This window comes from Kogia breviceps, chromosome 2, assembly GCF_026419965.1.
Source record: "Kogia breviceps isolate mKogBre1 chromosome 2, mKogBre1 haplotype 1, whole genome shotgun sequence".
In the NCBI taxonomy this organism is placed as follows: domain Eukaryota; kingdom Metazoa; phylum Chordata; class Mammalia; order Artiodactyla; family Physeteridae; genus Kogia; species Kogia breviceps.
The window spans coordinates 72,121,502-72,133,676 of NC_081311.1; the positions used below are offsets into that span (position 1 = coordinate 72,121,502).

A 12,175-nucleotide genomic window follows, 5' to 3' on the forward strand; every position below is an offset into this window, starting at 1 on the left:
CAGACCACTGCAGTAAAGCAAGTCACATGAATGTTTTGGTTTCCTAGTGCATTTAAAAGTTATGTTTACACTATACTGTAGTCTTTTAAGCGTGCATTGTTTTAAAAAATCAATGCACATATCCTTAATTAAAAAATGCTTCATTGTTAAAAAATGCTAACTATCATCTGAGCCTTCAGTGAGTCTTGGAAGTAACATCAATGATCACTGATCACACATCAGCATAACAAATATAATAATAATGAAAAAGTTTGAAATACGTGACACAGAGACACAAAGTGAGCAAATACTGCTGGAGAAATTGTGCTGATAGACAGACTTCCTTCACGCAGAGTAGCCACCAACCTTCACTTTGTAAAAAATCCAATATCTGTGAAGTGCAATAAAGCAAAGCGTAATAAAATGAGATGTGCCTCTATTTTTATTTGCACTAGGTTTAGCAGAAACACACAAAGCCAGCTGATTTCGTTCAGTACGTATCATCTGATTTTTGTCTCTTTGTATGTCATTATTTGAGCTCTCAGAATTTCAGGTTAATGTTGAAAAATGTAGCCAATCTTCCTGAAAGTACAATGTTCAAAAATCCAAGATTTACTGTTGCTGTATTTGCTTTTTGTAAAATGTATTAAATACAAAATATCCAGTTTTGTGCCTGAAACTAATTGGAAGTATCCCATTAAACTATATTAAAATTAACATCTATTAATTGGATTAGAAATTCAGTGAGAATGACAGCTGCTAGTGTCTTTTACAGTTACTTTGTTTCTCTATAATCCATATGGCAGGAATCACATAATGCTTTCTCCCCCCTTAGAAATAAACACTTGAGATAAAATGATCTGACTCAGTGTGGTCAGGGTATGTGCACTTTTTTTCTTTTTAAAAAATTTTGTAAAAGCTGAGCTATCTTTTCTTCCTCTTTCACAGGTTTTCACCAGCCATATTTTTATATCTGATTAGCATTGTTCCATCATTATGGCTTCTTGAAATGCACCATGAGACCCAGGTATGTCCTTTTGGAAAGTAGGGAAGTGGAATACTCATCAATAAACTACATTCATATTATAATCCAATTTCTGTCAGAAATGCACTTTTCTAAGGAACTGGAGTTATCAAGATTTGAATAAGTAAGAGGCCTCAACAAAAAGGAAGTGAATCCATGATCTGTAAAACCCCATGAAACTGCTGCATTCATTTAAGATGTAAGACTATATCATTCATTAACAATTTGGGTTAGAGATCTTGTTCTTAAGACTTCCCCTCCAATATGCTACAATTTACATGGGGATATACAATTTTGGTTTTAACCCTTGCAGCTTCAACAAGTCATTGTGCTAATAAGAACGGGCAGGGCTCAGTCACCTAGCATCCTATAAAATGACATTTTTAGGGACAACAAAAACAAAAAAGAAACCCCATCATCTGTACTCAGCTATACAAATACAATCAAACTTGGAGGGGCTATTTGAAGTAGTCTGTCTTAAAATACAGGCTTTGCAGGTTACAGGAGATTCACTTTTGAGGGTCCTATGAACTGTCTCAGTAAAATAGGAATTTCACCCCAGGGACCCGAAATAAGGGTAAAGGAGAGGAGCCAGGGGACCCACTGTCAGGAAGGGTGGGCTCTCTGTATTAAGACCACACTGACCTAGAAAACAAAGAGTGGGTTCCAATAAGAGACCCTAATCTATATTAGGGAGATACAGAGGGAGGTACTGATTTTTAAGTGAGTTGCTTCTTGCCTGGGCAACCCTAGGTGGCAGGCTCTAGGCTGGATTTGGTCATTGATTGTTGTAAATGCTCCTGTACAACACTGGGGGGGCCAGTTGGCAAAGTCCATCAGACTGCAGCCTGGACTTCACATCTTCATGTAAAACAGGTTCATATGTTTTACAGTAGTTATAGTATTATTTAGGACATTTACTGGTAACATCTGTGAGACTGTTTCACAGATTTCTTTGCTACAGCTGGTCATTTTATAGCAAAGTTAAGCCTCTGATATATGTTTCAGATATTCAAATCTTATCTGGAAAATGCTTGCTCCAAATTTTAGGCACACAGAGGGGAATTTAGTTCTGTAGACTATTTCTGAATTCCACAAGCATGTGCCAATGATGTAGGCATGAAGAAAACATCTGTCTGCCTAAATCTCCTGTTTAAAAAACACTGAAGTCAAAGACTCTCTGTTTGTAGCAAAAGTATTTTTCTCACAGTAGACTGGTTGGTTCAAGTTATCATAGCTTTTAAAAACTGTACCTTAAGGATTAGGGGACTGTTTCAATTTCCTTACTACTTACCGCTTTCAAGGATATGAAAATAAGCTCTGGTGATTGAATCATTTTTTTCCTTCACATCTAATTCTATGACGTGGCTATCATCCACAATAACAATTCATTTCCCCAAATGCTTTTATAATATAAAAGCGTTGCACAGTTAATTGACATACAGGTCCAATCCTATTACAACAAATAGCATGCAACCGAAAGCTCTCTTTTTAAGAAAAAAAAGATTTTTGAGCCCTGGGCAGTACCTCTCTAATTTTCATACTACAAAAGAAATTGGACCTTTAGTAGTAATGGATTTGACTCATTTTGACACTGAGAATTAAAACGAATGCCCAGTGATTGAATTGGGTAGCGTGGGAACAGAAAGAAGTAGAAAAATGTGAGAGAGAGACAAAAAAGTATTGGAATTGCGTTTAAAGAAATAAGAAATGGCAGAATAAAGGGAGGTACAGAAATTCTTAGTCCATTCATGTAGGAAATTTTGGTTATGATAATAATCCCTTTTTTCATATAGCCCCTTTATTGCAAAGTATTTTCACATACATTTTCTCATTTATACACCCAGCAACTTCTTAAGTTAGACATGGTATATGGATTTCTATTTTACAGAAGAGGACCCTGAGACTAAGAAGGGTTAAGTAATTTTCCCAAGGCCACACAGCTAATCAACCACAGTTCTGGGGCTTAGAACCTGAGTCTTGACCCCTAGTGCATTAAACCGCACTGCCTTTCTCAATTATGTGTTCTATGTGTTACAGGAATTTGCATCAAAATCATCTGGATTTTTCATGATGGGAAAGGATAATTTAATTTCCTTTCACATTTTCCTTTTACTCTATACCCTAAATGCTCTAACCTATGACCTGGCATTTGAAAAACATTTGAAAAACATCCTGACCTATTTCATGAAAACATTTCTCCTAGATGATCAATTCTGTACCTTCATTTCTGAATCTGGCTGGGTCTACCTGAATGGAAACAAAATGCTTATGACAACTATTATGACCTTAACTCTTAGTCAAGTCTATTTACGAAGTGGCACAATTACAGCAATGGAAATTTTCTGGTCTTGATGGTGTCACAGTCTGGTTGACCCAACGGAGTACTTTTGAAGCTGTTCAAAGTTTTAAGACGTAGCCCAGGAAAAAGTGACTTGTTGGCACCCAGATCGTCCACATAACTCACTTACACAATGCCGAATGTAAACAATATTACCATAAAAACAATATAAGTCAGTTAGGTCTTAGGAGTCAAACCCACTTTTCTTTGCAGTCCTAAGGCAGCTGCCACTTATAAGAAAGTCACATCAATTTATAACAAATAGAGTTTTAAGAATAAAGAGGGACTCAGGTCTTTTTACCGTAACATGAACTACAAAACTATTTGCTATCAAGTTATCTTATGCTGCAGTATAGATGACGATTTTTAAAAAATAACAAGATGTCTATGGATTTGTAGTGATAAGAATGTAAAAACAACATATCAGTGTCACCATTGTTAATATACAATCTGTTTTCATGCCTGTAAAAGAAGTGGTCAAATTTGTTTCCTGTTGAACATTAGGTTCTTAGATAGAGTCACAAAACTCCTCTGCAATGAGGATTTGTTGCTCGGTTCAAAGATTTAATTTGTTATCTTTATTATCTTTTCTCAGAGCCTTAGCTGTACAAAAAAAAGGGTACCAACAACTGCATTTTTGTTCTTAGAGTTATGGCACATGGCCATTTTTCCTAATTATTCTTGTCATTTCACCTGTAACACTAGTTGTTTTGATGGAAGGGAGGAAAGAAATAGCTTCTTGACAGACTTTCTTTTCTACTTTTCCAAGTAGCTCATAGAATGATCTATGAAGTGTCCGGAATAATTAAGAAAAATACACTTCTCACAATGTTAGCATTTTAAAAAATAATAATTTCTCCCTAAATCCTAATGTGTGATCATGTGTGTGTGTGTTAGTGCATGTGTGTTTTAAAAGTAAGTTTGCTCTGCAGATGTTTTTAAAAAAATCAACCTTATATATATATATTTTTTACCCATTTGTGAAATAATCATTGGCTACAGTTACATTTTCAAGGGCCACCCCTTTTCTCTCTTCCGTACTTTTTTCTTCTCTTTCTGTACCTCAGATTCCCAGCATCTGGCTGGATAAAAATCATCCACAGTTCACTTATAGAAATTTGCATGCAAAATGAAAGAACAAGAAGGGGAAAAAGTGCCATTTATTTTAGGTCTATTGCTAAATTTTTTATAAACCTAAACTGACTTCTAAAGTGACACAAGATGTATATGTTGGTGGGTGAATATGTTAATTTATTATTATTTTGGGGGGGTTGTTACGGTGCTTAACAGGCATGATTAAAAGTAATTGAATTATCTATATTAGCAAAATGGTATTTTAGATAAAGAGTCTCTGGACAAGAAACAAAATCTTAGAATGAATGCTCTGACCAGGATCATACATGCTTTCATTGGTTGTTGGTTTGTTTTATAATTGTTCCAGGGTTCAAGGAAGGGATCACAGTGATCGATCCATAAATTCTACAGCTTTCCACAATGAACTCAGAGCATCTACATCCTCACAGACTTGTGGGAAAATAAGACATGCATAGTTGACTCTTTCCTCATATTAACTGAAAAGTGGTTTTCTATCTCAAGCCTATATTCTGATTTTCAGAAATGTTTATGCATACTATAGAAACGTCACGTATTTGCTCATAATCTCTTAGACATATTGATGCCATCCTAAACTCTACCTACTGTGATATTTTTTGACATAATGCCTTTTAAAACACTTCTTAGTATTGCAGTAGCCAATCTGAAGGAATGTCAAAGAACACCAGCACCAAAGAAGACTTCAATCAAACTCTGTTGTCAACTGAACAAACCAACAGAGCGGATGATCTCATTGAGACGGTGAGAGCTTTCTCACTGTATATTAAAGGATCTAGCAGATCACCTTTTCACTTGGTGAGGATAACATGCTCTATACCTTTCAGCTGATTCTTTCCGAGGGAAATTTGCCAATTGTTTGGCTCAGGAATTGACAAGATAATTGTATTTAAAAATATTCTTAAACATATTTAACTTGCATAATAGGCATATATATCTTGTATACATTAATAAATATATTTAACCTACAGTATTAAGGAACCTTTAACACTTAGATCAGACGGTCTACATACAAAGAGAGATACATACATTTGTGAAGGAATGATATAATGGAAAGATTGGGATCGGCCCTATATATTTTTTAGGTGTTTATGTTAATAAATCAGGGAAGGTTTCCAGCCCAAATAGAATCGCTTGTTTGTTCTTCTTATGCTTGATATTTGGCAAACTAACCATGACCTATTAGAAAATGATATACTGGAGAGACTCAAGGCCAAGGCCCCTACCACTGAACCATGTTTTCAACTACAAGACAGGCAGGCTACTGATTATGTGAGGTTTAACAGAACTACTTCAAGCTTCAGTCACAGCTTACCCATATCACTTTGAACAAATCAATCTCACTGTCTCTCAGTTTCTCATCTGACAATAGAAATTTTAATCCTGCTAGTATGCTTCCTCCAAGAATTAAATAAAATGTATGAGAAGTCTCAAAGATGTGAGCAAATGAAAGATTACTCATCTTCACTCATGGCTTCAATCACGTTACCATCCTGCCTTGTCTTTTATCCTCCCTTAACCTTTACACTTGACATCAGCACGTGACCAAGAGGGGTAAATAAATTTTGCACAAATATAGTTAAGTCACTTGTATACATCAGTTGGAATCACTATGCAATCCACTTAAGATCTACACCCTTGTAGTCTTTAGAAGATCATAACTGATAGGGCCAATAATATACTTTAAAAGTTATTTAGAAGTTAAGTGGGAAAGAGATGGCATCCAGAATACATGAATGGGATGCAAATTTTTCTCAGAGTCCAAGAATAAGGGCAGAATAAAATTTGGTTGCTAGCTTATGAATTTTTGAATAATATGTTAAATGTTCAGAATAAAAATAACCTTATAGTTATTCTCTTTCTTTACTTTTAGGTAATGAATAAATACTATTATATATTTTCTCCTTTGATATAGTGTTTTCTAGCAATAAAAATCAAAAGAGAAGATTTGTACCATGCTAAAAATATTACCAGATTAGTAAATTCCGATTTGAAATCTATAAAAGAAAAATGCAGGAAGTTTTAAATTTTAATGTGGAATTTAAAAAATGTTGCTATGTGTTATACTGGTTACAGAGACTGATGAAATGATAAATTATCTATAAAACACTGCAAAATTGGTTTTTAAAATATCATATAGTACAATGCCCCTAGTAAGTGAAAGGTTTAAATTACTTTCAGTTATAAGGCTGCCCCATTTTAAGGACCACATTAGCTTTTTTTTTGAGTGTTCAGTTGAAAAGAGTTTTACTTCCTTTATTAAGTGAAGAATCATTTTCTGAAAATGACCTTCCACAAAAGCTAACTCTTGATTGACAGCCATGGTGAAGAAGGCCTGTCTCTCTAAGGTGGTAGCTCATAATCCTTCTGTCTGCATGACATTTCTGTTAAACAGGCCAAAGTTTTTGTAAATAACTTATCTACAGTATGCGAGAAAGTATGGACTTTGGGACTCCATCAGACATTCCTGCTAATGCTAATCATTGGAAGATGGCTTCTACCCATTGGAGGCGGGATTACTCGGGATCAACTCTCTCAACTTCTCCTTATGTTTGTGGGGACAGCTGCTGACATACTGGAATTCACAAGTGAGACCCTGGAAGAAGAAAATGTGAGGTAAGAAGGCCCTGCAATGAAAAGACCTTCTTTTCAAGGTCAGGCCCACACATCTGTCTTTTTTTTTTTTCTATTATTTATATTCTGCATGAATAAGGATTTTCAGTAGATCATATATCAGTGCTAGAAGCATAGAATTTGTTGCTGTTCAGGTACATGTTAGGTACCAGCTCCCTAACACACACACACACACACACACACACACACACACACATATGTATGTATATACATATATATGTATATACCATATATATATAAACTTTATATATGAATATGTGAAGGACGTTGCTGCTAGAGAAAAGGGACAAATAATATTACCCATTGGTAAGAACAGAGAAGCTCTGACTGTTTGCATGACCACAGATTGGGTGAAGCTGTGGTTATCCGAAAACCTTCTGGGGGTGGAATGACCATCCCTAGCTTCTCTTTCACATGCTCAAGTGTCCAGGAATGCAGCCAATCATAAGAGTCTCTTCTAGAGCAGAGCAAAGCTACCATTCCAGGGAAGAACCTAGAGGTGACATGGAGAAATCACTCCCCTAGCCAGCTGGGGAATTTATATTCCCTGACGTGAATGCAGAATGGGGCAGATTAGGTTTTATTTTACTAAATTTTATTTTTAGTCAGTTTTGTTCGAAGTGCCCAAAGGCTATCTGGTGTAGATGCCTATAAATTAAAACTTATTGAGTTGGTACTTTTATTTTTGCCACAAGCAAATAAACTCAGAATCCCTGATCACAGCTGCTTATGGAACTACTTTCTTACCTTTAGGGATTTAAGTCTCAGTGCCTAAATGTACTTTCAGCTTTGGTTGTTTTGCACTATGCTATAAAAATAAATTGCAATGAGGCTGGCATTTAATTCTACATTTTATGCTGTGTTTCTCAAACAACAAAACATAAAGCTGAGCAAAATACACTAACTTACTGAGTAAACTTAATACCCCAACTGTAGTACAAAGTGTATCTGTAACCATAGCTTACCTTCACAACGATCATTTCCTGTTCCATTTCTACTAAGTTTTCTTACACCGTTAAATAGACATAGAATTTTAAAAGGAATCCAATCTAAGTTGACCCATTGTCCTCAAAATGTTGACTTTAGCTTTGTAGCTTTAATACCAAATATTTGGTCAGTGCTTCACATTGTATAACACATTTTCAGATACATTAGAATACTTACAGTACAATGAGGTTACAAGAAAATCATAAAGAAATCATGACCGAGCACATGAAAACAATAAATAACTACAGGCACAGTGATATGGACATGACAATATAAGGATGACTAATTCCACCTAAATAGAAGTAGACACATAAATGCTAAATATCTAGTGAGATGCATGGGAAAGAGGGTAGAGAAGGGGTTTCAGGAGGAATATGTTTTGAGGGGCTGGTTATAAAAATGTGAGAAATGCCAAACTCAGCTACCTTAATGGCCTGTTTATGAGGCCCATCCACAAGTGACACCAAGAGGCATTTTACAGATCAGTGTTTCCCAACAGATGTTGAATATTCAATAAGTTAATGATTAAAATGTCAATCACCTGGGGGGAGAATACCTTGAAAATTACTAGGGATCATTCATGCACCAACTCTTGACTGATCATCTAGTGTGGGCCAGGTAGTGTGCTAGTGCTAGTGGAGATTGGGGAACAAATGGTGAGCAAGTGATGAAATAAAGGACACACAATCCTATCCCAACCCAGGTAATTTCAGTTCAGCAATTTCTTCACCCACCAATACATTAATCTGAGTGTTTTATAAATCTTTTTTTTTCTCATTTTAAACTTACACCATGTCCTGAGAATAGAAATGAATAAACTCTGCCCAGGTTATTGTTTATAAGTTTCTTTTCAGGTTTCATTATCTCAGATGAAATCATTTTATTTTTAATATAACTGCATTGTGTCAGTGACCTTCTGTGGTCTCCACTAGACTTCTGCATGTCTCCATCATGACCCAAAGACTCCAAAATCAAGGCCCAGAGACAAATGAGAGTTTTTAATTCCCTCCTAAGGCCCACCCTCCCAAGTTCTGATTTCATCTCAGGCCCCATCTATACTGCAAGAATTAACACTGCAAATTTCCATCTCTTCAAAGGAAATATTAAACCCTTCTCACTGTAGTGTAGCTTTTCTCTTTGGCCTCAAAAAGATAATCATGAAGCATAAATTTAATATACATGTAAAAGATATTTACATGTAATATAGCAAAGGGGGTTACTTCATTATAACCTACTTAGCATCACTTATTATTTATTTATCTATTTATTTATTATTTTTAACATCTTTATTGGAGTATAATTGCTTTACAATGGTGTGTTAGTTTCTGCTTTATAACAAAGTGGGTCAGTTATACATATACACATGTTCCCATATCTCTTCCCTCTTGCGTCTCCCTCCCTCCCACCCTCCCTATCCCACCCCTCTAGTGGTCACAAAGCACCGAGCTGATCTTCCTGTGCTATGCGGCTGCTTCCCACTAGCTATCTATTTTACATTTGGCAGTGTATATATGTCCATGCCACTCTCTCACTTCGTCACAGCTTACCCTTCCCCCTCCCCATATCCTCAAGTCCATTCTCTAGTAGGTCTGTGTCTTTATTCCCATCTTACCCCTAGGTTCTTCATGACATTTTTTTTTCTTAGATTCCATATATATGTGTTAGCATATGGTATTTGTCTTTCTCTTTCTGACTTACTTCACTCTGTATGACAGACTCTAGGTCCATCCACCTCACTACAAATAACTCAATTTCGTTTCTTTTTATGGCTGAGTAATATTCCATTGTATATATGTGCCACATCTTCTTTATCCATTCATCTGTTGATGGACACTTAGGTTGCTTCCAGGTCCTGGCTATTGTAAATAGCGCTGCAGTGAACATTGTGGTCCATGACTCTTTTTGAATTATGGTTTTCTCAGGGTATATGCCCAGTAGTGGGATTGCTGGGTCGTATGGTAGTTCTATTTGTAGTTTTTTAAGGAACCTCCATACTGTTCTCCATAGTGGCTGTACCAATTCACATTCCCACCAAAAGTGCAAGAGGGTTCCCTTTTCTCCACACCCTCTCCAGCATTTATTGTTTCTAGATTTTTTGAGCATCACTTATTATTAAAACATTTTCTTTTCCTTTTTATTTTATTCCATAATTTGAGCTGATAGGTTTAGGAGAAAACCTGCAATAATGTCTACATCACAATTATGTCTACATCTTTCTCCTGCATCCTGGTTAATACCTCAAATCCAGTTTTGTTTTGTTTTAACCTAAATCAACTTCCTTCTGCATGCCCACATGAAGTTCATCTTCCTAATTCTTATGAATTTACATGGACTTGTGAGATATGGCAAATTTTTTGTAACAGCTTCACTTTACACACCATATAATTCATCTATTATATTCTATGGTTCAGTGGTATTTAATAAATTTATAGATCTGTGTAACTATCACCAGAATCCAGATTCCTTGTGTCTGTTTGCAGTCAATTCTCACTGCCACTGCCAACCCTAGGCAACCACTGATATGCTTTATGTCTCTGTAGAAATTCCTTTTCTAGAAATTTCATGCAAATGGGATTGTAAAGTTTGTGGTCTTTGTGTCTGGTCTTTTCACATAGCATAATGTGTTTTTGGTTCATTCCCATTGTTTCATGTGTGGGTAGTTAGCTCCTTTTTCATTGCTGAATAGCACCCCATGCATATACCACATTTTATTTATCCATTCAGTACTCAATATACATGTGTATTTCACTTTTCTCGCTATTGAGAATGATATTGCTATGAACACTCAGTTACAAGCCTTTGTATGGATCTGTTTTCATTTCTCTTGTATAGATACCTAGAAGTAGAATGACTGGGTTTTATGTTAAGAAAACTGCCAAACTGTTTTGCAAAGTGACTATACCTTTTTATATTCCAATCAGCAATGTGTGAGAGTTCCATTTTCTCAACATCCTCACCAACATAGTTTTTTTTCAGTCTTTTTGATTATAACCATTCTAGTGGGCTCATAGTAGCATCATATTGTGGTTTTAATTTGCATTTCCCTAATGACTAATGATGTGTAGCATCTTTCCATGTGCTGATTAGCTATTCATATATCTTCCTTGGTGAAGTATCCGTTCAGATTTTTGCCCATTTTTCATTGGATTAATTTTTATTGAGTTGTAAGAGTTCTTTATATATTCTGGATACAAGTCTGGTATTAGATACATAATGAAAATATTTTCTCCCAGTATATAATTTTTCATTTTTTAATGTCATTTGAATAACAATTTTTTTGAATTTTGATAAAATCCCATGTATCATTTTTCCTTCTGTGTAGTGCTTTGGGAATCATAGATTCTAAGAAATATTCTCATCAAAAATTAGAAATATTTTCCTCTTTAATGTTTTCACTTAATGTTGGGGTAGCATGAGGTAAGGGTCTAAGTTCAGGTTTTGTCTTGTTTCATTTTGTGTTTTGGCATTATCCCAGCAGTATTTTTTGTCCCAGCTAGAACCAACTGTCTCAGCACCATTTGTTGAAAAGACTATCCTTTCCCTATTAAATTGCCTTGGTATCTTTGTCAAAAGTCAATTGACCACATATGTAAGGAGTTTTTCTGGACTTTCTATTGTGTTTCATTGCCCTGTGTGTCTATCTTATGCCAGTACTACATTATTGAGATTACTGGAATTTTATGGTAAGTTTTGAAACTGGATACTGTAAGCCCTCTAACATTATTCTTTTTTCAAGAATTGTTCTGATTTTTCTAGATCCTTTGAATTTCCATGTAAGTTTTATAATTAGCTTGTCAAATTCTACAAAAAAATCCTGCTGGAGTTTTGATAAGGATTGTATTAAATCTAAGCATCAATTTGTGAAGAAGTGGCATCTTAATAATATTAAGTCTTTCAATTCATGAACATAAACTATCTCATCTTTTATTCAGCTGTTCCTTAATTTCTCTCAGCAATGTTTTGTAATTTTCAATGTATAGGTCTTACACCACTTTTCCTAAATTTATTCCTAAATATTTTTCTTTTTGATAGAATTGTTTTCTTAATTTCTTACTATCATTTTCATGTTTTTTATTACTACTGTGTAGAAATACAGTTGA

General features: G+C 35.2%; 1 protein-coding gene and 1 long non-coding RNA gene across 7 annotated transcripts in view; one reads left to right on the forward strand and one right to left on the reverse strand.

Annotated features, from left to right (window-relative positions):
* The window catches only part of LOC136793555 (uncharacterized), a 462,713-nt gene that overhangs the window by 115,081 nt on the left and 335,457 nt on the right, over positions 1-12,175 (reverse strand). The window lies entirely within an intron of this gene.
* The window catches only part of TMEM26 (transmembrane protein 26), a 50,331-nt gene that overhangs the window by 19,243 nt on the left and 18,913 nt on the right, over positions 1-12,175 (forward strand). Inside the window, exons 2-4 of one of the 2 annotated variants that reach the window (XM_059055087.2) lie at positions 928-1,006; positions 5,085-5,198; positions 6,850-7,070. In XM_059055087.2, the coding sequence (XP_058911070.1) occupies positions 928-1,006; positions 5,085-5,198; positions 6,850-7,070 (414 nt within the window). Of the gene's footprint in view, positions 1-927; positions 1,007-5,084; positions 5,253-6,849; positions 7,071-12,175 lie in introns of both variants that reach the window. The other variant, XM_059055086.2, reaches the window with a different exon arrangement.